The following is a 22,106-nucleotide window of genomic DNA, read 5'->3' as shown; positions in this document are numbered from 1 at the left end:
TATATATCTGTATATCTATCCAGTGTGAATACGATCTGAGGAGGGAAGGTGAGTACGTTTTGGCTGGGTCATAGGGGCCCCTTGGGGCTGATCCCATCTAAACAGAAAATCCAGCCATTACACACACATATTCACACTCTTGAGAAAATCCTGTTTTAATGAGTAAAATCTCTCTTTGTCATCATAGACATCCATAGGTACTCCCATTAAGCTCTGCTTAAACAGAAACTCCATCCTCGCTTACCCTCTGCTTCCCCCACTATACTTCAAATAGCCCTTACTTTTACACAAGCATCTGTGGCCTGTAGTGGGGTCCACCTGCTGGCCCAAGTAGTTCCATTCCTCATAATGGTCGACCACCCCATTACCGTGATGCACCCCATTTCCCCTCTAGAAAACCACCTGCTTACTTTTGTCATGAACTCCTATTACTTAGCAACAAAGCCTTCAAAGCCTGTGGTATCTCCTGCTGGCCCAGGAGAGCTTACTTTTACCCTGAAAATCATTGCCCCCCCGCTCCCCTCCCAGAAAACTATAGCCTACCCTGGATGAGCCAATCCTTTCCCTGCAGGAAACCTTGTTGAGGAGTCCCTACTTACCAAGTACAATTCAATGCTCACACTGAAGCATCTCCTGTTTCCCTGTGCCACCCCTTCCCCCCCCCAGCTAATGCGGGATCACCCATTATATGCCCTCGCTAACCCTGCAGAAATCCCTGTTACCTAGCCTGTTTACCATGTAACCTTTGCTTCACTGCTTCTCTTGGAGCAAACTCTATCTACTGCAAGGATCCACGTCCTACCATGGAGCGATTTGTGCTTACTTTGGTGGAATTCTTAATAACCCTGAAACTGCTTCTCTTAACCTTTTAAAAGCTCTTCAAGAAGAGACCCTCACTGGTGTCCATGTGGAACATTTGCTAAGTCTAGAGCTTGTCCTGCTGGTCCTCATTCCATCTATTCTGGATCCTCAATTCTGAAAGCTGCACCATTAGATAGGGTGTAGGTGATACTGCAAATATGGCCGTGGCATGATAGATGTAATTTGAAACGTTCTCTGACAGTATCAAGATATATCCTCACAAGTACCAAAATGGGAGACTCTGGATATTTGTAACACAATTCTGCCAATGTATGTCAGTCCTGGTCCACAGCATACATGCTATTCTAATACTGAGTTGCTTGCACGCCTCTGCCATTGCAGCACCCACAGCTGCTTATTTAACGGAACCAAACCCAGCTAGGCCATTGCACCTCTCTCCTCAGTTGCAGAGAACACACTGCTGTCTGTGACCACCCACTTTTGTACCGTCTGTGACATTACTAGCATCATTCTCAAAGTTCCTCCAGTGTTCTTCACTCCTAATCTTTAGTATCACCCACACATACGTGTTGCCAATCACTTACCATCTTGCTGATCTAGTTCTAGTACTGAGACCCCACACTACATAAGGTTCAAATTGAGAGATCACACAGTGTCTCCAGGCTCCCGCAGTCAAGGACATGTACACAGTCTCACAGTTCTATAAAACAGGCATGCGCATGTTGCATTTGCTAACCATTAATGAACATCAATTAGTTCTGCACTGTGCTTACTCCTACCTATTTTTTACTCAGAGTGTGTGGTAGAGGCAGAAAACCGAAGGGTATCAGATGGAGAAAGCTGGACTGACAGTGTAGATGACTGCATCACATGCACCTGCCAAGTAAGTCTGTCCCAACACACTGTGGTATGTGCTATCTTATGGCCCATAAATGTAGTCATTGTGTGTCAAACTGTCTCTTAGCCTTTGAGTCTCTGGATAAAGTCTGCTGTTCTTTCTTTGATTTTGACCCTCAAGGTGGTGCAATAATATATCTCAGCCGCAGAATATTTCCAAGCGTTTGTTCTGTCTCCTATTTCTTAGATATCCTTGATGACATCTGCACACGTGTTTTATTCCTTCAACTTTCTCCATGGTGTATGCGTCTGTTTTTCCCACTTTCACATTAAATATGTGCTGATGTCTCTCATTATGGGTGCCTCTGCAATTCCAAGTTGTTTGTTAAATACAGTTACTGGCCCCATTGGAATTTCATGGTGAATCTGGTGAGTTTCAGTTTAGGACCTGCTTGAAAAAGGCAAAACATTGGTAGCAGCTCTGTGAGAAAATTAGCAATTACCGTCGCAAAGTGGTGAGTTGTTACCAATAACCCTGCGCATTCAATATTTCTAAGAGTTTTCTCAGGGTCTCACCAGTCATCCCATTGACTTTTCTTCTGCAGCGTGAATCTATTTTAGATTTGCATGCTGTACATAATGCTGCCATCTCCTGATCGGGGGAGGGGAGGGGGTGTCAGAGGGATCTATTTTTGATCTAACAAAAGTTTAAAGTTATGGGTATCTACCGCATGGCTTTGTGTGATGGACACTGCTATGTGTGATGGACACCGCTATGATGTCAACGGCTGCGTTACACCCTACATCAGTGATGTATAAGGATTGTTTTGCCCCAGAATTCGCATTGATCATATGGGAGCAGGTGTAGAAATATTTTCTTTACTAAAGGAGAGACATGGGCTCCTAAGACTCCAAGGTCCTCCTTAAGAGTGACCTGGCTAGAGATGTGATTATTATTGCACCCTTTAAAATTCGATATCCTGGCAATCAATACTGTCTGCTACAAATGATGAGCTTTAAATTGGGGCATAACATGTGGATTTGTGTCCTTTGTGCACCAAATCCTCTTGTGCTGGTATTTACTGGGTACTTTCCCCTGATACATTTCAGCAGGTTTGCCCAAATAAATTAATCTGGCAAAAATTGCAGGGATGTGGTAATTACTGTGAAACATGTGATTCTGATCCCTGTGCAAACGTGTTGTTCAGGGAACAAAACAAATGGCCTACTTGTAATGAGAGTTCAGGACTGTCATTTTTGGTTTCAAATATTAGGAACTATTTTTTAGGAAATGAAGATATTATTGATGAATGATGAGTTTTTGTGGTCGGTTCAGAAACATTGTATAGGAAACATCAGTGTAAGGTTCTGGCTAGGGTATAATTGTCAGCTGTTTCGATGGAGTAACACATTCTGTGATTGCAGCTTGTTTCTTTGCCTTAAGCTGGCAGCAATAAGCTGTGTAGTGATGTCAAAAGATTTAATGCTAGACTCTAAAGCTACATCCAGTGCTACATGGTCCACACAGTATGCTGAGAGGTCACTGAAGAAGCTGCTGATGGTGATTACTCAACAGATGAGTCCAGTGAGGCATCCATATATTGAACATTTTGAGGGTCCTGGCGAATCTTAGAATTTTATAGTCTAAAATTACAAAGGCAATCAATAACAAGCAACCACTAAAATGTTTTTGTCCTAAACTTCAACAATGGAAATCTTCAACACCCAGATTATGTTTCTGAAGAAAACCCATTCTGGATTTAATAGAGCTAATGTGAAAGGTAAACAGGGACCCTTTACCATGATCATCCGATCCAATGGTTCCAGCCTGATGAGTATGCATATTCCAACTTCGACCTGCTGTGAAGGCTGACTTTAAGAAAAAAAGACATAACAATGGTGTCAACAAGACCTAACTCTTTATTAGTGCTTCCACAGAAACAGACTCAGTTATTTTGGCAATGCCCCAAAACAGGTCTGTTAACCTGGGAGCAATAGCTGAACTTTGTCCCGCTAATGAAAGCAGGAACCTATAACTCAGAAAAGTTTGTATCTCTACAATTCGAAACTTGGAATTTTAACATTTCACATTGCTGTTGGCTATGTATGGTTGAAGCCCACTTGGCAAAATGGAGACCATCATTAAACATCGTCCTGATAGTACAAAAAGAGGGCACAGAGAATGTTTCAAGAGGGGCAGCCATTGCAGAATGCATTAATTAAGACATGTCTAGACTCTGTGGAGATGAAAAGCAGACAGAGTAGTGCATGTTTCACAGTTTTGAGACATTTCTACCTTGGGATATCTGATTTTTTATACATACCTTAAAGACTATAAACAATTGTAGTGGCACCGTTTTTTTTTCTTAGTAAGGTGCCACCAAATCCACATCACCCAGGGCCACTGTGCCTTCACTAATTTCCTCACTGTCTCTTCCATGCTACAAGGGGGGACAGTGGGTACACACTTGTAGCAATGATCTGCAGGGGTGTGAATCACAGAACTGAGTCTTGCAATTCAGCAATGCACTGAGTGCCCATTGGAGGGCAGATGAAATGGTATGAGTAGCATGGTGGCATGGGTCCTAATGCAAACCAGGAAAAAGGACTCACCACTCCTCCAGTTTTCCTGCTCAGTATCGCATGTTCTCGCTCATGCAGGGCACAGCAGTCAGACTCGAAAGAGCTTGTAATTTTCACCTTAAATATAGTCAGGTCAACAGAAGATAAAACACTTTCAGGGATGTTAGCATTAGCCTGACATTTACATTGGAAGTTTGTAATTCCACGTGTATATTCGCAGTGTGAAGCTCTCAACCCTGACCCCAAGTCGGCCAACAGTGCTGGTAACAGATTTTGTTTTTATTGAAATCGAGGGAGGCCCATGGAAAAATGTATAATTCATTAATTTAGGTTACAATAAAACCTTCGTCCACACTAATATTTGAGCTTCTAATAATTAGTTGTTGAGGTTTGCTGAAAAGACAGTATATGTATTTGCTCAAGAATGTTCACAGTGGCCAATGGCCTTTTTTTCCCGAAAATTGGTGTCCATATATTTGTATTAGGCGATGCCGGGAAAGCCTAGGTTGCTGATGGAAGAGATTCCTGGGAGCAGCATCCTGATCGCTTTTGACCTCTATTTATATCCCTGACAATTCACATTCACATTCCTGCAGCTTTTTCATCTGGTCTTTCACTTTGTTCTGGGAGTGTATGGCTACCATAACGGTCTGACCTGGGCCTTTCGTTGAGGTCGTTTGCAGGACTTGTGATCGTGTTTCCTGATAGTAAATGAGAGTAACATAGAAGGGTTCAGCAGTAGATGGTGTGCCTCTCTAGCCTGGATGACAGGGGGAGAGAGTGATGGTAATAAAAGGGAGGGGGCGGCATTTTTCAAATCTCGCCTAGGGCGGCAAAATACCTAGCAACGACCCTGACTTTATTCACCTACCTGTCAATAATTCACAACTTCACTTCCTTCCTTTATCCTCCGCATTCTTCATTCTTTGTTTTATATGTATGTTTTGAACATCTTGGTAAAATAACACATGTGCTACTTAAGACTCTGCTGCAGCGTCAATTGTATAGGGTGACTTTTCTCTGGCTTGGACAGTGGTAAACATGACTTGCTTATGTGCTGCCCCTCACTTGGTCTATCCTCTCTGTCTTACCAGCTCGGCCACATCGAATGTCACATCCAGGAGTGTTTACCCACGGTCTGCAAGGACGGGCTGGTGAAGGTCAGAGGTCCTGGAAGATGCTGCTATGAGTGTCAAGGTAAAAGCTATACGTTCAGAACACCCTAGAAACAAGCTGGCATCCTGTTTTTTTCCCCCATGTCACCCTCCAACCCATGTTGTAGCTGGTTGAAAAACATGCATTTCTTAAAGATGTTATCTAGTTAAGAATGACACATTGTTGTCACTTCCATTTTCTCATTAAGTTCTGTGCATCCCTTGTATCTAAATAGCTCAGTGGTGGGGGCGGGGGGAGAGGAGGATTGTGCTGTTTTTTTTTATGGGAACCCACTAGCTATCACTGCTACAAGAGTAACACATGGTAGAAGATATCTTTTCATGCTCTGCAGTAGAGCATGAAAGGATGAGAAAGACTCCAAGCTCCTTTTTAACGTAGGCTTTCCAAGTACGCAGTCTGCCTCTCTTCAGCTCACTCCTCTTTTCACCCATTGGTGCTGTAAGGGTGTAATAGACCCTATTGCAAGCAAAAAAAATGAGCCCCTTTATTGGCTGTTGGGTAGTAAAAGAGACCAAAGGTTACGGTTCTGCGTGCCCCTCAGGCTACTGGATCCCGGTGCCACTGCACCGGCTGTGCAATTCATAACTACACCTCTGTTATCACCATGCATTTTCCCAGATCCTACGTAGAATGCATGTCACAACTACAAAGGTCACCATGCTCTAAAGCATCGAGTGTCAAATCATCCTGAAAAAAAAAGAGCTTGTAATTGTCTGTCTGGAATAAATATATGTGAACAGTTGGCCTCTCTAGGTTTGAAATACATCTACTTTGAGACATATAGTAATAATCATTATTTCGAAATTGTTAATTGTCTATATTTTACATTCATGTTGAAAATACTTAGGGGGTCATTAGGATGACGGGCGGACTTAGTCCACCCGCCATCCTATCGGAATTCGGGACCACCCGCCATAAGGGCGGGGGTCCCGTGGGGGGTATTAGGATGCGCCCGCCACAGTGGCGGGCACATCCTGCATTTTTATCCTTGTGACGGGCAGTGCTCTCAGCACCGCCCGCCACAATGATAAAAATGCACATTTGCATTTACATTAACAAAGCGGCAGGCACCGCGTGGTGCCTGCTGCTTTGTTAATGTAAATGCAGGGGGGTATCACAGGTACCCCCCGTGTGCACCGCCCACCTGTCCTTCACTCCAAAGTGAAGACCGCATGCTTCTGTTTTGGGCAATGCTAATATGGATGGCTGGCGGTGTCTAATAGACACCGCCACCATATTAAACCTTTTCCTCCCCGGCCGCAAGGCAACCGGGGCGGTAAAGCGGCGGACGGCCTTTCCGTCCGCCGCGGTCACCCCTGCCTTGCTAATATGGCGGGGGTGATTAAGGGTAGGATGGCGGGCGGATCCCCCCCGCCAGGCTGGCAGTGGCTACCGCCAGCCGTTGGGGGCGATCCGCCTGCCATCCTATTGGGCCCCTTAGAGAGAAGAATAAATACAAGATTTTAAAAAGGCATTTTTTCCAGCCCTGACCTGCTATAATTTTGACGATTCCCTTGTCTTGTGGTTACTCTATCAATGAGAATTACTATTTTAACTCTGTTTCTAGCCAATTTTTCCACCACAACCAATTTGTGGTAATGGTGGACTGCGGCAGTGGACAAAGTCTGAATCTCAAACTTTCAAACTTTTATTTTGAACTGAAAGCCAGATTTACTAAGCATTTTTATAGTCGAAAACGCTCTGATTCATCATTTGCAAATGTAAAAATGCTTTTGCAGATCAACTAATCCCATTTTAAAAATTAGAAAGGTTTTTCTGATTCCTAAAAGGGAATTGCCAATGGATACTGATTCCTTATCTGGTAGGGGCATTTAGTAGGTTTTCCTTTCTAATACCAAATCGCTTTGCTTTGTATTACTTTTTTGCAACCAAAATCCAGTCGCAAAACACTGAAAAGTTACAGAGACTTCACAGGAGGGTGTAATCCATGCGCCGAGGGAAAGGAGATTTAAAACTCCAGTCCTATTGTGAATAAAAAAAAAAGTTTGGGGCGAATAACAGGCAATAGCCACAGGACCTCTGACAACTCTCAAATAAACAAAAACAAAAAAAGTATTTCTTTTAAAACACAGCCCTGTTTCTCTAAGGAAAATGGGCCGCATTTTAAAAAAAAGTTTGCTCTGTGTAAAACTGATCACAGATATGGTGGTCAGCTGGTCACCGAATTGTAGAGGGCTGCAGTCTGTTATCTACCTTAAAAAATAATAATAATAATGATAATTACTTCTCATATCACTGTCTATGTGAACCCCACACTGAGTCCCGGAAGAAATGATTACCCCTGATGCCATACACGACCATTATTTTCTATAAGGCACCACAAAGGGCATCACTCATTTGAACCACCACTGTGATACTAGAATTCAATCTGGTGTAATCATTGTACCATTCTCTGACCTGACCAGGATTCTAAGTGTGACCAAAGTGGTGTTTTCACATTGCTTGAACATTTCTTGTCCAGCCCTGGTAAATAGGTTATTATTGTTAAACAGTCCTTGTGTGTGTGAAGCATTGCAAAGGCACATTTCTTACATATCACATATCTAGCCTAAATCACAGGGTACAACAACAACCTCTCATAATTTCTGCTTTGATATACAAAATCATCTTCATCTAAAGTTCCAGATATTATGAGAGCAGGGTTTACCTAGATCTCATGCTGAAAAATATTCTTAACTATACCGTTCGAGTAGTTATTTAAAGTCGGGTGGCTCATAAACTTATCCATGTCATCCATCTGATGAAAATGGATTTTTCACATCTTCTTTCTATTTGCTTTGACATCTTGACTATCTTCTGTGGGGTTCTGTATGTTCTATGGAAGGTGAAAACATTATATCTTTAAAATTATATGGACTTCTTTGTGGCATGATTTTACTCAAAGATACTTACCGTAAATTGTCGAGCTCCAGTGTAGACATATCAGCTGCTTCACAAAGCCCCACTACCACATTGAAGTTTTTTTCTTCTTGGTGATTCCTACTCCATCTTTGATGGGCTTGATAATTTCCACTTTTGTTGCATTCTCCATGATGCAAGTTGTAGATGGCCCAATCTGGATAGTGACCTTTCTATATTTTCATTGAAACATCCCCAGGGAACAGCTTCCCACTTTATCAGAAATGCACTCAAGTAGCCTTTTAGGAACTCCAGTGTCCCTGGTGAGTCCTAGATTGGTGCCAAGTTGTCGTAATATTGTACATTCGGAGGTCTCCAGATTTCATACCACAGCCACATTGTCCCATTCAGTACTCTTAGTCTAACTTATTTTACGTATTCTAGGGCAGCAAATTCATACTCAAAGTTTTTCATAGAGATGCCGTACAGTATCTCTTGAAAATTGAGTCCCGATTTTTTATTAAGTCTGATGTATGTATCATTAGTGCAACTTCGTTTTTAATTGTAAATTTTTTTATTGCTGTTTTTGAACATAAAAAGGTCAGTAACCGGATTCCCATGAGCAACCATTCCCCATCCCACATACAAATCATTTCTCTGACTTTTACCTTTTGTAGCTTGTCAGTCCCCCTGCTTCCCCCCCACCCCCCCCCCCCTCCCCCCAACTATTCTGTCTCGCCTATTCATCATAACAAACTGCAGGCATTTCCAGTCAATGTGGTCATGTACTGGGTGTGTCCATAATTGTTTTGCTAATATCTCCCCAGGTGATCAAATACTTCACAGCAACTTCATCCCCTCAGGTTAGCTTTATATATTGCTCATCTGCGATTGCCCATTCTAATAGAACCGCCTGCCAAGTCTTTATGTTATCTGTCTCCACACATGCACCAGACCTTATGCCTTCTTTCTGAGTGCATTTTGAAGTGTGTCCGATGCAGGTGCACCCCAAATAGGTACAGTTTAATAGAGCCTTCCTACTCCCACCCCACCACTTTCATCAGCACTCTCATTACCCCCCTCCCAGTACCCCATCAAACACGGGCAAGCCCATGTCAAATGCAAAAGAGCAGTGGTGCGCAACCCCCATTTTCCACTCGCAACCAGCTTAGTGGGATAAATCTTAGACAATTTGCATGGTGTCATATAAGTTTGGTGCAAGTGGTGAAATTGTATCAATTTAATTTGGGAATTGGGGGACACTGTATTACATTTTTTGCAGGCCTTCTTCCATTCAGACCTCGTTGGTTCTTCTGTGCAGTTTGCACTCCACCAGTCCTTTGCCCGGTTTACCCCACCCCCCTTATCTGTCACCAAGGCTGCATGTAATGTTTCATTAATTGCCTGCATCCTGACAACTCTAGAATGTGTCTCATTGCGGAATGTGCCCGAGGTTTGTCTGGAAAGCATGTCCAGTTTCTCTGGGCTGTGTGCGCTATTCAAGCATTATCCTCTATTTTTACTCCAAGTCATTCTTTAACTTGTACAATGTTGGGTAGGCCGTGCTATTGCAATTGGTTTTCTATGTCTGTCACTTTGGTTTCTAGTTGCTGGAACTCCAAAGTTTCTGTTCTGGCTTTCCGGCTAGATATTTTTGTAATTATGTAATTATCCTGTGCAAATATGCTTTATATGTATTACAGAGTATGTCTAGGGAGGAAGTGCTGAGGATAAAATAAAAAACATCTCTTGGATTATACTTTATCTCCTCCACGATTAGCCATCCATTGTCCATCTGGGGCATTTCTGATAGGTGGACATTTTCAATTCTAGGGTCACTGCTGCATGATTGGAGTTATGCATTGGCAAGTGTGTGGTTCTAACTACATAGTTCAAGAGAGGTCTGTATAATAAAAAGAGATCTAGTCTTGAATAATGTCCATACTTTTTTGAGTAATATGTATAGCTTCTTTTCTTTTCTCTCCCATATATATTTCCTCTACACATTGCTTACACCTAGATTCTGTATTATGTTAAGTACACACTTTCTCACTTTAATGGTATAGACTGTAGGCCAAATAACAGATCTGTCTAACTTGTTGCTAAGTAAAATGCTACAGTCAGGCCCAATAACGAATGGCTCATAAAATTCTAACACTTAATATCAAGAAAATCCAGGGAGCTACACTTGTCTATATTTGGTCCATGGTCACCTCAACAGACACTCTTATTGCTTAACTTACATTTAGCTAGAACTGATTAACCTGAATCGTCTTTTTTATTAGATAATCTCTTTGGATTTTATCTCAGGACTATATCGACTCCTTTGGTACAGCCAGGCTTGAGTCAAACACACTGTCAGTTTTACCCACCTTTTTGCACTAAATAATGGCTTAAAATCATTACTGAATACGTGTGTTTCCTGTAGTGTAATGTAATGTGTAATATGTGCTTTACATCTTGCTAGATATTCTGATACCATTGCTTCTTTTCCCTTCATCCTCAGTGTAGGAAGCTGCCACTGTATATCGTATACCAAAAAGAGGCAAGCTGTATAAAGAGTCCAGGTATCCCTTTTGAGTAAACAGGGGCTTGCTCTAGCAATCGCAATATGTTCTGTCTAGGGTTAGTGTGGATGAGATGGCGTAGGCTTATCAGAGAGGGGTGTGAGACATTTGTTGCACACAAAGGGCCAATAAATGATGCATACACTTAAAAAGGGCCACACCAATTTGGAAAAATAACAGGTATCTTTATGTATCTTTATGTATCCAAGAACTTCATTACTAGTAAGTACTTTTTCGTAATAGACTTTTTACAGTTTTAGCACAGTTAAGCAACAGTAAGGGAAAAATAACATTTATTCCATGCATATACTTGCAAGGCGTTTCAATGGGACCCCTTTCGGTTGTGAGGTGGTAGAGGGACAAGTACCAAAGTTCCCCCTGCAGATCATTCGTATCTACCCTGGTGAGTCTGAGTGCAGAGGTGCTGGATGGGTTGGTAGCCTTGCACACTATGTGGTACAAAGGAAGGGGGGCCACCAGGAAATGCTGCCAGGGTGTACTTGGGGACAAGTCTGGGAGCTCCCAATGGGGGATTTAGGTTGTGAGGGTCCTGGGAGCATGGAGGAGCATTCGGTTTCTTTAGGCCCAGGCCGGGCAGCAAAGGTCCAGAGAGTTTGTGGTCGGCTTGCTCTTGTGCATCAAGGCGCTCACTGGTGTCTGTCGGGACCAGCAAAGGGGACAAAAATAGGAGAGCCAGGCCACTTTTGGTGCAGGGTCAGTGGTGCTGATGTCCCTTGGTGACTGGTCCTCGGTGATGTCATTGGAGTCCAGACTGGACTTTCAGTAAGCGTTGGTCATGGCAAGGATCTGGTACTCCAAGTATTGGTGCAGGAGGGCTTGTGAAGCTCCTGGCATCTTCAGGCTTAGTAGAAAGATGGATCTGACCACCTTGAATGTGCTGACCTTCTCGTGGGCGGCGACTGCTCGGTGGACAGCAGCTTCTGTACACCAGTCGTTGTGATAGGTGCCTGTATGCTGTAGGGGAGTTGCTCCTCTACTCCAAGGTAGATGCTGGCTGCTAGGCGAAGTGCTGGCAACCCACAGCTGCAGGACGAGTCGGGTCTTTGCAAATGTTGAATCTCCGTGCCACAGGCAGGGTTTGGCGCCAAACGTCTACAACAGTGTTCAGTTCATGCTGTATTGGCTCGTCAGTGCCCTCTTCTTCTTTGTAGTCAGTGGAATCTAAAATTCTGGATTCAGGGAGACCCTAAATACTACATTTAGGGGTTTTAGGGGAGTGGATTGTAGTAACCAATGGGCTACCTACCCTTGGGGTCACTACACCCCCTAATTGACCACTTCCTGTGGGAAGTGGGCATAACCCTGTCACAGTTTCCTGAATTCTGCAATCACCAAGATGGTGGAATTTTGCTAGACTAAGGCACATCAAGCAGCTCACCTTAGGGGTGTGACTGTCCTGGGTGTGCTCCACGCGTACTTCACATACTACTTTCCTGCCTGTCCTGGTGCCAAATGGGCCTCAGGGCAGAGGTGGCATCTCCCAGGTATGAGGGGTGCCAAGGTCACATATCAAAAGGCGGCATGGATTTGAAGCCTCCATCCTTGCTAGCCATCCTGTTTGGAGGAGGTGTAACACCCCCTGCCAGAGGAAGCATTGTTCCTGACCTCTGAGGGAGACCAGCCACACGTCTACCTCCTGGATGTGTGCCATGTCGTGTCTTCACTTTTTTGTGCAACGTGGCACGCAGCCTGCAATGGCAGTTTGCATGTTTGGTGCTGAGGGATCTCTTAGGGTAACACAATACCTGCTGCAACCCTTAGAGAACTTAATTAGCTTCCCTTACCTAGGTACCAGAGGTACCATTTACTAGGGACTAAAATTGGTGCTAAAGGTATTACCAATTGGGGGAACGGTTGTACAGTTTTAGGGAACGAGATCTGGTACTGGGGACCTGGATAGCAGGAACCCAGTGCACTTCTGTCAAAATTGCTTTAATTACTAGGCAAAAAGTGGTGGTGACCATGTCAAAAACATTCCATGTTAAGAATGGTGGCTGCATATAATTGCCATCATCTGACTCAGTCATTTCACCAAATCCTATCATGTCTTCTTTTACAGCCAGTGAATGAGGAATGCAAATTTTAATATATTTTCTCCATATATGCCTTCCCCCGGCATCTACTTTCCCTCGGCAATCCTTCCTATTGATTGTTGGTACTTACTCCTAGTGCCAGTCGAGTTCATGCAGACCATTCCCCAAGTTAGAAAAAAGAGGACATGTTAAAGGCTAGGGTCTATGTAAACATATACGAGAAAGTATCACTTGCTTCAGTTTGTTCATTACCTCCTTCTTTTACTTTTACTTTCAAAATGTCCAATTCACACTTGTTTCAAGAATTGTACATTTTATTCTGCCACATGACTCTCGAAATTGTTGGGAAACTCATCTGCACCTTAGCTCCCAACTGATGCAGCTCATCTATCTAACCTTCCACTGCCTTTCCTCAGTAGCACAACAGCTAACCAACTGTATTGTAAAAGAGATGCATTTGATCTCAAATGATTTTTCCTTCAATGCTATACCCATTATCTGTTCCTTGACTGCATAGGTCTGAAAAATTGCCAAGATTTTCCAGAGTAATTGGGTGGAATTCTGCAGATCTGCCCTCCGACGTGTTAACTGACTGCCATGTTTCCGAAGGCTTCGCCACTCTTGTTTCTTTTCCCCCTTCAACAATATTCATGAGATAGTTCAGGTGAAACCATCCACGATTCAGATTTTTATGAACTGACCTATTGCTACATAAGTCTATTCCTAAAATTCTTTAGTGGTCACAAAAAAATCCTGGCCACACTTTGCGACCAATATTTATTAACCAATTATTTGCTCATCTGGCCTTAAATATTTTTTAAAGAACCAGTTTCAATTTAAATGCTTACCATATTAAGTGGTTTGAATTCATTTGCCATTAATAAGATGTCTCTTTAAACTTCTTAACCCAATGTTAAATGCCACGCAGGAAAGTGTGATAGGATGTCATTGTAATTGGTGGTAGTTTTTTCATAGGTCCATTGGAGGAGTTTGCATGAATGCCATGCAGGCAGGCCCCACTTGAGAGGGAGAGACTGAATGCATTCCAGGCTATATTATCCAAGTGTCCTAAAATAATGAAAGACATTGGGTGCACAGCAACGCACAAGGCAATGAAAAATAGGAGATATCCAGACAGGTGGTTGTCTCGCAAAACCCGGCAGGTCACATGCCAGGTAGACCCACAAGCATAAGTTGTGACTGACTCAGCCCTATACCTGCCACACCTTCAGTGGCACGATCCTTTCAGGAAATCTCCAAATTTTCCTCCAGATCACATCATTTTTTAGAGGACATCACTGTAGTAAAACGGTGAGTACAGAACATCACAGCCTGAGATTCATGATACAAGCTTGCTAAATGCCACTTTTTATGCAGAAGCAAGATATAACTGTACCACCTCTGGGTGGCAGAGCGATGTGGTGGAGTCACAGAATGATTACTTAATCGTCTTACGTAAAGTCTTTTCTCACATCCATCATTTTAATGCAGATCCAAAAATTTCCTGCTCATACCGGGGCCAGATGTACCAGTCAAACGAGCACTGGGAGGTGGACGAGTGCACCACATGTACCTGCGTCTCTGGGGAGGTGCACTGCCAGAGTGAACGCTGTCCACAGGTCTCCTGTGCTTCGGTAAGTTGTCATTGAACAGCTCATTATTTTTGTCTAACTGAAAGACCTGGGTATTGACTGCACATTTGCTTTTTTTGTGATTCCTTCCTGTGCCCTTTAAATAGAGCAATGTATAATTCAGTATTTGTGTTTGAACTACCCCTTCCTTATCTGTTGATGTTGTGTTGCTAGTTAAAACACTAAAACAGCAAAGTCAATAAAGCTGGTTACTATATTAGGAATGCCCAGTTGCATATATAAATATCGAACATAAAGGATTTTGGAAATGTGGCTAGAGCAAAGCTTGTGACTATGGGGCCAATAAATCAATTTTATTTAGGTTCAAGCAGCATATTATGTGTGAAACCAAATGTGTGGTATATGCTCTTGTGTGTATATGCAGAAGGTTTATGTGGGCAGTACTACAAATAAAGCAAAAATAAGGATTCTGTAACACATATGTGCAATAAGAAAATGAGACTTTTTATATGTTGTTGCCGAGCACTTTTGGGAAAACCATGAGGGGCTTTGAGTGTTTCAGTGTTCAACACATTCCCAAAGAGCCTTATAGGTAGAAACCGTGAGTTGAAATTGAAAAGAGTGGAATCAAAATTAACCATACTCATTAGCACACAAACACCTTGGGGAAATAACTTGGATACAGAGTTGCATGTTCACGTAAGAGAAAGTTAATTAATCAATGATGGAATTTAATTCTGTTTTTAATCTCAGATGTGTTGTGGGATTAATACATTTTGAGATATGGAAAAATTATTTATATTCTCTCATGTGCTCTACATCACATAATTGCAAGTAGTATTGAATCAACATCTGGAGAAAAGTATATTATAAGTTTGTGAACATTTGTATTTTAGCTGTCTGACTATTCATATCATAATATTTGAAGGTGCTACCTCGGTGAAGTTTTTCAGAGTGTTGTACATATTTTTATGATGGACAGCAATAAGTATAAACATTGAGATAGGGGATAGATATGAACAGAAAAGAATCCTATCATTTTTGTGCTTTTCTCCATTGTGTTCTTCTTTATGCCACATGATTATAGGTAACAGTTATGATTAGCATGGTCATGTATGGTTGATTTATTGTATGTTGTTGATAATCATTAGGCATGATGAATATTGAAACTAATATTTAATTGCAGTTTCACTTTAATCCATTCAGCAGCTTTATCAAAACACTCACAAAATAAAATATAACGCCTTCATTACAATGAAATAAAGAAAGCTCAGGCTAAATTTTATGAGGAAAACTTCTCGCGGGCCTCAAACTCCTCCCATAGGAATTATTTACGGTGGTTAATGCACTAACCACCACTCAGAAAAGTAATATTCTCATACAAGCCACAAAAAAAGGATGTAATGAAATAGCATCTTTCTTTCATAAAAAGTGCTAGGTATTTATGATCAATTTCAAGGGAAGGCAGAACCAGTTCCTGGTGAGAAAATTGATGTCAGGGAATTATTCTCAACTCCAATTTTATTTCAGCTCCCCTGGATGAATGAAGAAACTATCTGTAACCTGATAAGAGTAACCAAATCAGGATCCCCACTAGACCCTACACCTCCATATATCCTATCCAAAGTGATTGATGTCATTCTTCCCTTGCTAGCGGAGCTACTCAATCACTCCCTAGACTTGGGATTTGTTCCCAAGAAACTGGAAACAAGCAGTAATTAGACCACTACTGAAGAAACCCCATTTAGAGCCAGTACTACTTGCCAACCTCCGACCCATATCATTACTCCCTTTTGAGGGTAAACTTCTGGAAAAACATTATCTAGTTTTTGGGAGGATAGTGACATTCTCCATTTGACCCAGATGAGCTTCGGTACAAATCAAATCACTGACGCTGCAATTTTGGTGGTTAAGGAGGAGCTTAAAGCTCTACTAGACAATGGAGGATCCTCTGCTATCTTACTCCTCGACCTAAGTGCGGCGTTCAAATCCGTTGACCATACCATCCTGAAAGATAGGCTGAGGGAAGTAGGAATTCAGTGTAGAGCCCTGGATTGGCTCACCTCTTTAAAATAGATCCCATCAAGTCATGGAGAAGGCCTGTTTCTCTGACAGTTTGCCATCTATATGTGGAGTGCAACAGGGATCATCGCTCAGCCCTACTCTGTTTAACGTTTACGTTCGACAGTTGGCTACCATAGTGCAGCAGTTTGGCATCCTGGCTGTCTCTTATGCAGGCGATACCCAGTTGATTGTCACTCTGACAAATGTGCCTAATCCTGGAAACCTACAATTGGTACCTTGCTTGGAAAGAGTGGCCTATTGGATGACAAACTCCTGTTTGAAACTGAACAAGACGAATTAATGATACTAGGAAACATTGCTATACCCAGACCAATGGATGGCTGGCCAAATTGCTGGCCAAATTGCAAGGGCAACCACCCTGATCCCAAATCCCCTATAATAAATCTAGGAAAGTTGGCTGGATAGAACCCTTGCAATGGATTATCAACCAAAAAAAGTTGTCCAGAATCTGCTTCGGGCTACTCAGAATGATCAGGAAGATATTAGCACTGATCCTGGAGCATTTAAGAAAAACTGTGATTCAGTTTGGACTATGGTAACTCTCTTTTTGTGGGCTCACCTAAATATGTAATAAAGTGACTTCAGGTGGTGCAAAATGTGGTTGCAAGCCTTTTGTTAAAGGTTCCAAGGTACGTTCCAGTAAGAGAATCTTTTAAATAGCTCCACTGGCTGCCGACTGAGGCAAGGATTACGTTCAAATCTCTTTACATTGCACACAGGGTCATGAAGAATAAAGGTCAAGCGAAGCATAGAGATCTCGTATTCTCTTATGTCCCAGCCAGACCTATAAGATCCTCTCAACTGCATCTCCTCAGCACAACAAGAATCACAAAGGGCAAGATGGGGAAGAAGATCGATCGCACATTTAGTACCAAAGCTATAGAATGGTCTCCCACTCAGTTTAAGATCACTGCAAGATGAACTCACTTTTAGAAAAAAACTCATTAACGCATTACTAGCACTGTTACCCAGTTCAGCACTCACCAGTGCGGGAAAGCCCTTGGCAGCCATGAGCTTTACAAAACATAAACATCATGAAATTTTGTTGTGAGCAATATACATGTAGTGATTGTCTAAGTGGGTAGGAGAGACTATAGCACTTGTACTTTACCTTATGATGAGATTGAATGATAATGAATAAGGTTGTTATAAACAGGTAATGAACTAGCACTTTATCAATTTCTGTTGCATATCTGAAAGAAACACGTTAGTATTAGATTCCTTACCTTAGAATATCCCCAGGCGTCAGTCTGGATCCGGAAACCTTTGCGTAGCAGTACCCCTGTGCGTCAGTAGGCGTCGTCTGCAGGCGTCCCCTGCGGCTCCGCGTCCGTCGTTGGCGTCGTGCGCCGTGATGACGTCGCTGGAGTATATAGACGCCGCCTCCGCGCGCTGACGTCAGTTCTTCTTTTTTCCGCGCCAGTTAGCGCAGATCCGAAGAGCAGTACTCCGGTCTTTGACCAAGTTTTTTGATCTTTTTTGATCTCTGAATCTTCTACGGTGCCGGTAGGATGCCCGGTTTTAAGAACTGTGATGACTGTGACCGGACGATGTCGGTCACGGATCATCACCAACTTTGCCTCCGGTGCCTGGGCCCCGACCACGACGTGGACGCCTGCGTCGACAGCCGGGCCTTGACTAATAAAGCTAGGCGGGAGCGGTCCCGCAAGCTGCTCGAGCTCCGGGTGTCGGCCCCGCGTCAAGAGCGGTCCCGGTCCGGCCGGAGCTCGAGGGAGCGATCGAGGGAGCGGTCGCGGAGCCGTCACGGGCGCTCCGGGAGTCGTCACCATTCTTCTGGTTCCTCAGGTAGGAAGCACAAAAAGTTGGGGCGTCGTCATCGTACCCCCGACTCCCCCCGACGCTCGCACGAGGCGGCCGGGGGTTCGGGTGGCCCCACCCCGGCGGCTCCGCGTGAGTCGCCGACGCGGCCTGCTCCATACCCTGCGGTCCCTGGGCAAGGCGCGTCCCCTGAGGAGATAGAGGCGTTCCTTGTGACCATTCGGGCTCTTTCTCCTCCGGCGGGTTCCGCGGTGCCTTCGGGCCCTGTGAACCCGTCTGGGGGCCCTAGCGGCTCGGGTGACCCTGCCTCGACGCCGTCGGGTGCTCCGGCCCCGGCGCCGCCGACAGCTCCGATCCTGGCGCCGCAGGGGCCCTCGGGGTCGACGCCGGCTGGTCAACCGGCCTCTCCGGCGCCGATTTCATCGGGGCAACCCCTGGCGCCGCCCCTGCGCGGCGCCGGCTCCCCGGCGCCGGCTCCGGGCGGCGCCGTCCCCATTCCCTCTCCGAATCCGGACGCGGAGTCGGACCGGCGTCGATCGACGCCGGGCTCGACGACGATGGGGCCTGTGAACCCCGAGGAGCCGGTCTACATTGTTGACTCCGAGTATGGTGAGGATGTAGAATACGGAGAGGGGTGGGAGGGGTCCGAGGACCCTCTGACACGCGAGTGTCAGTATGACATGGACTGGACAGGTGTCTTGGGTGACGCCAGTGGTCTGGATGACTCCCCCAACCCTGGCTTTGTCTCGCCTCCTACCATGGCTACGGAGGAGGGGGCTGCCTATTCAGTGGTGTTGATGAGGGCTGCCAAGGCCTTACACCTTGAGCTCCCCGTCGCGGCCGTGAGGACTAACATCCTCACCGAGGTCCTCAAACTGCAGTCATGCCCACAGGACCCACTGCTGCCGTTTAACGAGGCCTTAACGGACGTTCTTTTGGGCACGTGGTCCAGGCCCGCTTCAGGTTCGCCTGTTGATAGGAACGTGGCCAGACGCCACCGTCCGTGTGCGGACGACCCCAAGTTTCTGTCCACCCACCCCACCCCTGAGAGTCTGGTGATCCAGGCCTCCACCTCCCAGACCGCATTCCCGTCAGCCCCGCCCGACAGGGAATCAAAGAGGTACGACCAGTATGGCAAAAAGGTCTTTTCGTCCCTGAGTCTGGGTCTGCGGTCTTGCAACACCGCGTGCCTCTTGGGCCGTTACACCCACTCTCTGTGGGACACGGTCGCGGACCTGCTGCCTGAATGCCCCCCGGAGGTACGGGCTAAGCTCGGCAAGGCTATGATTGAAGGCCGAGACGCAGCAAGATATTCTATCAGGTGTGGTCTTGATACGACCGACTCGCTGGGCAGAGCGATGTCCACGACGGTGCCGATTCATCGCCACGCCTGGCTGATATCCGCCAACTTCTCGGCTGATGTCCAGAATGCATTGATGGACATGCCGTTTGATGGCAGTCGCCTGTTTGGCGACAAAGCGGACCACGCGCTGGAACGCTTCAAGGACTCCAGGGTCACGGCCAAGTCCTTAGGTCTCTCGACCCAGCGCCAGCAAACGGGTTCGTTTCGCTCCTTTCGTGGCCAAGGAAGGAGCGGTCCCACACGTGCTGCCAGCCACGCGCCGCAACAGAATTATCAACGCGGTGGCGGCCGTGGAAACCGCCGTGGTGGCGGTCGGGGACAGCAGCGAGGTCAGCCCACACCTCCCCCCGCAGCATCTGCCACTAAATCCTCCTAGTCCGAGCTTTCAGGCCCATGTGACACCGGTGGGAGGCAGGGTTCGCCATCACCTCTCCCACTGGCGCACAATAACATCGGACAGGTGGGTGCTGCAGCTCGTCCGAAGGGGCTACTCCCTCCCCTTCAAGACAACTCCTCCAGCCATGCCACCGCAGAACCACCATGTGTCGGGGGACCACTTGGCACTTCTGAAGGAGGAAGTTACGGCCCTCTTGGCCAAGGGGGCCATCGAGCGCGTTCCTGGGCCAGAAGTAGGACGTGGTTGCTATTCCCACTACTTTCTGGTATCCAAGAAGGACAAAGGCACCTACGTCCTATCTTGGATCTAAGGAACGTCAACGGCTTCCTCCGGAAGGAGAAGTTCAAGATGTTGACTTTGGCTCAGGTCTTGGCTGCTCTAGACCCACAAGACTGGATGGTAGCGTTGGACTGGCAGGATGCGTATTTTCACATCCCCGTCCTGTCGGCCCACCGGCGTTACCTGCGGTTCACAGTAGGCCTGGAGCATTTTCAGTTTATCGTGCTCACCTTCGGCCTTACAAGCGCCCCACGGGTGTTCACCAAGGTGATGGCGGTGGTCGCAGCTCATCTGCGCAGATTGGGGGTTTCAGTCTCCCCCTATCTAGACGACTGGTTGTTGAAGGCGGGCTCGGCCCAGACAGTCGTCAGCCACCTTCAGATGACGGCAGACCTCCTGCACGTGCTGGGGTTCTCCATCAATGTGCCGAAATCACACCTGTGTCCCTCTCAAAAGCTCCTTTTCATCGGAGTGGTTCTCGACTCGGCGCAGTTTCGGGTCTATCCTCCGGAACGGCGAGTCCAGGATATACAGGCTTTGATTCCCATCTTTCAGCCGTTATCCCGGGTTTCGGTCAGGTTGACGCTGCGGCTGCTGGGGCTGATGGCTTCCTGCATCCTTCTGGTGCATCACGCCCGGTGGCGGATGCGGGCTCTGCAGTGGGACCTGAAGTTTCAGTGGGCCCAGCATCAGGGCAACCTGTCCGACCATGTCTTGATCTCAGAGGGCACTGCAAGACAACTGCAGTGGTGGCTAACGGACCCCGATTGGGTCAGAGGCAGATCCCTCTCCCTTCCCCAACCGGAGCACGTTGTTGTGACGGATGCGTCCCTCCAGGGCTGGGGAGGCCACCTGGGAGAGGCAGAGATCAGAGGCATCTGGTCTCCGGCGGAGTCCCGGCTCCATATAAACCTGCTGGAGCTGCGGGCGATTCGTTTGGCACTGAAAGCGTTCCTCCCCTTTGTCAACGGGTGTGTAGTGCAGGTGTTCACGGACAACACCACCGCCATGTTGTACTGCAACAAACAGGGCGGGGTGGGGTCGTGGACCCTTTGCCAGGAGGCTCTGCACCTCTGGCAATGGCTGGAACGTCAGGGCGTGACTCTGACGGTTCAACACCTGGCAGGTTCTCTGAACGCCAGGGCGGACGAACTCAGCCGTCGGTGCTCGATGGATCATTAATGGCGTCTGAACTCGGACGTGGCGCAAGGCCTCTTTCGGCAATGGGGAGAGCCTTGGTTAGATCTATTCGCCACAGAAGAGAACGCGCAATGTCATCAGTTCTGCGCGTTGGAGTTTCCAAGACGGCACTCGCACGGCGACGCCTTTCGGCGCGAGTGGAGTTGCGGTCTGTTATACGCCTTTCCGCCTATACCACTTCTGCCCAGAGTGCTGAAGAAGATCAGGCGCGACCGGGCCCAAGTCATCCTTGTGGCTCCGGACTGGGCTCGAAGGTACTGGTATCCCGAGCTACTCAGCGTGTCAGTCGGTCCCCCGATCCGCCTGCCCCTTCAGGAGGACCTTCTGTCGCAGCAACAGGGGACGGTCCTCCACCCGAACCTGTCCAGCCTCCACCTCCATGCGTGGAGATTGAGCGGCGACAGTTGATGCCATTTGACTTGCCTCCTGAAGTTTGTGATGTGATTCTGGCAGCCAGGCGTTCCTCCACGAAATCGGTATACGCCTGTCGGTGGAACAAGTTTGTGGCATGGT

General features: G+C 46.0%; 1 protein-coding gene across 1 annotated transcript in view; it reads left to right on the top strand.

Annotated features, from left to right (window-relative positions):
• KCP (kielin cysteine rich BMP regulator) overlaps positions 1 to 22,106 on the top strand; it is a 694,272-nt gene that overhangs the window by 556,015 nt on the left and 116,151 nt on the right. The window contains exons 51-53 of the mRNA XM_086918865.1: positions 1,617 to 1,705; positions 5,337 to 5,439; positions 14,390 to 14,532. Coding sequence (XP_086774991.1) covers positions 1,617 to 1,705; positions 5,337 to 5,439; positions 14,390 to 14,532 — 335 coding nt within the window. The remainder of the gene's footprint in view (positions 1 to 1,616; positions 1,706 to 5,336; positions 5,440 to 14,389; positions 14,533 to 22,106) is intronic.

The sequence above is a fragment of the Lissotriton vulgaris genome, chromosome 1_1, assembly GCF_964263255.1.
Source record: "Lissotriton vulgaris chromosome 1_1, aLisVul1.2, whole genome shotgun sequence".
Classification (NCBI taxonomy): domain Eukaryota; kingdom Metazoa; phylum Chordata; class Amphibia; order Caudata; family Salamandridae; genus Lissotriton; species Lissotriton vulgaris.
The sequence above is the reverse complement of the archived record's forward strand: the minus strand, read 5'-3'. Positions and strand labels throughout refer to the sequence as shown.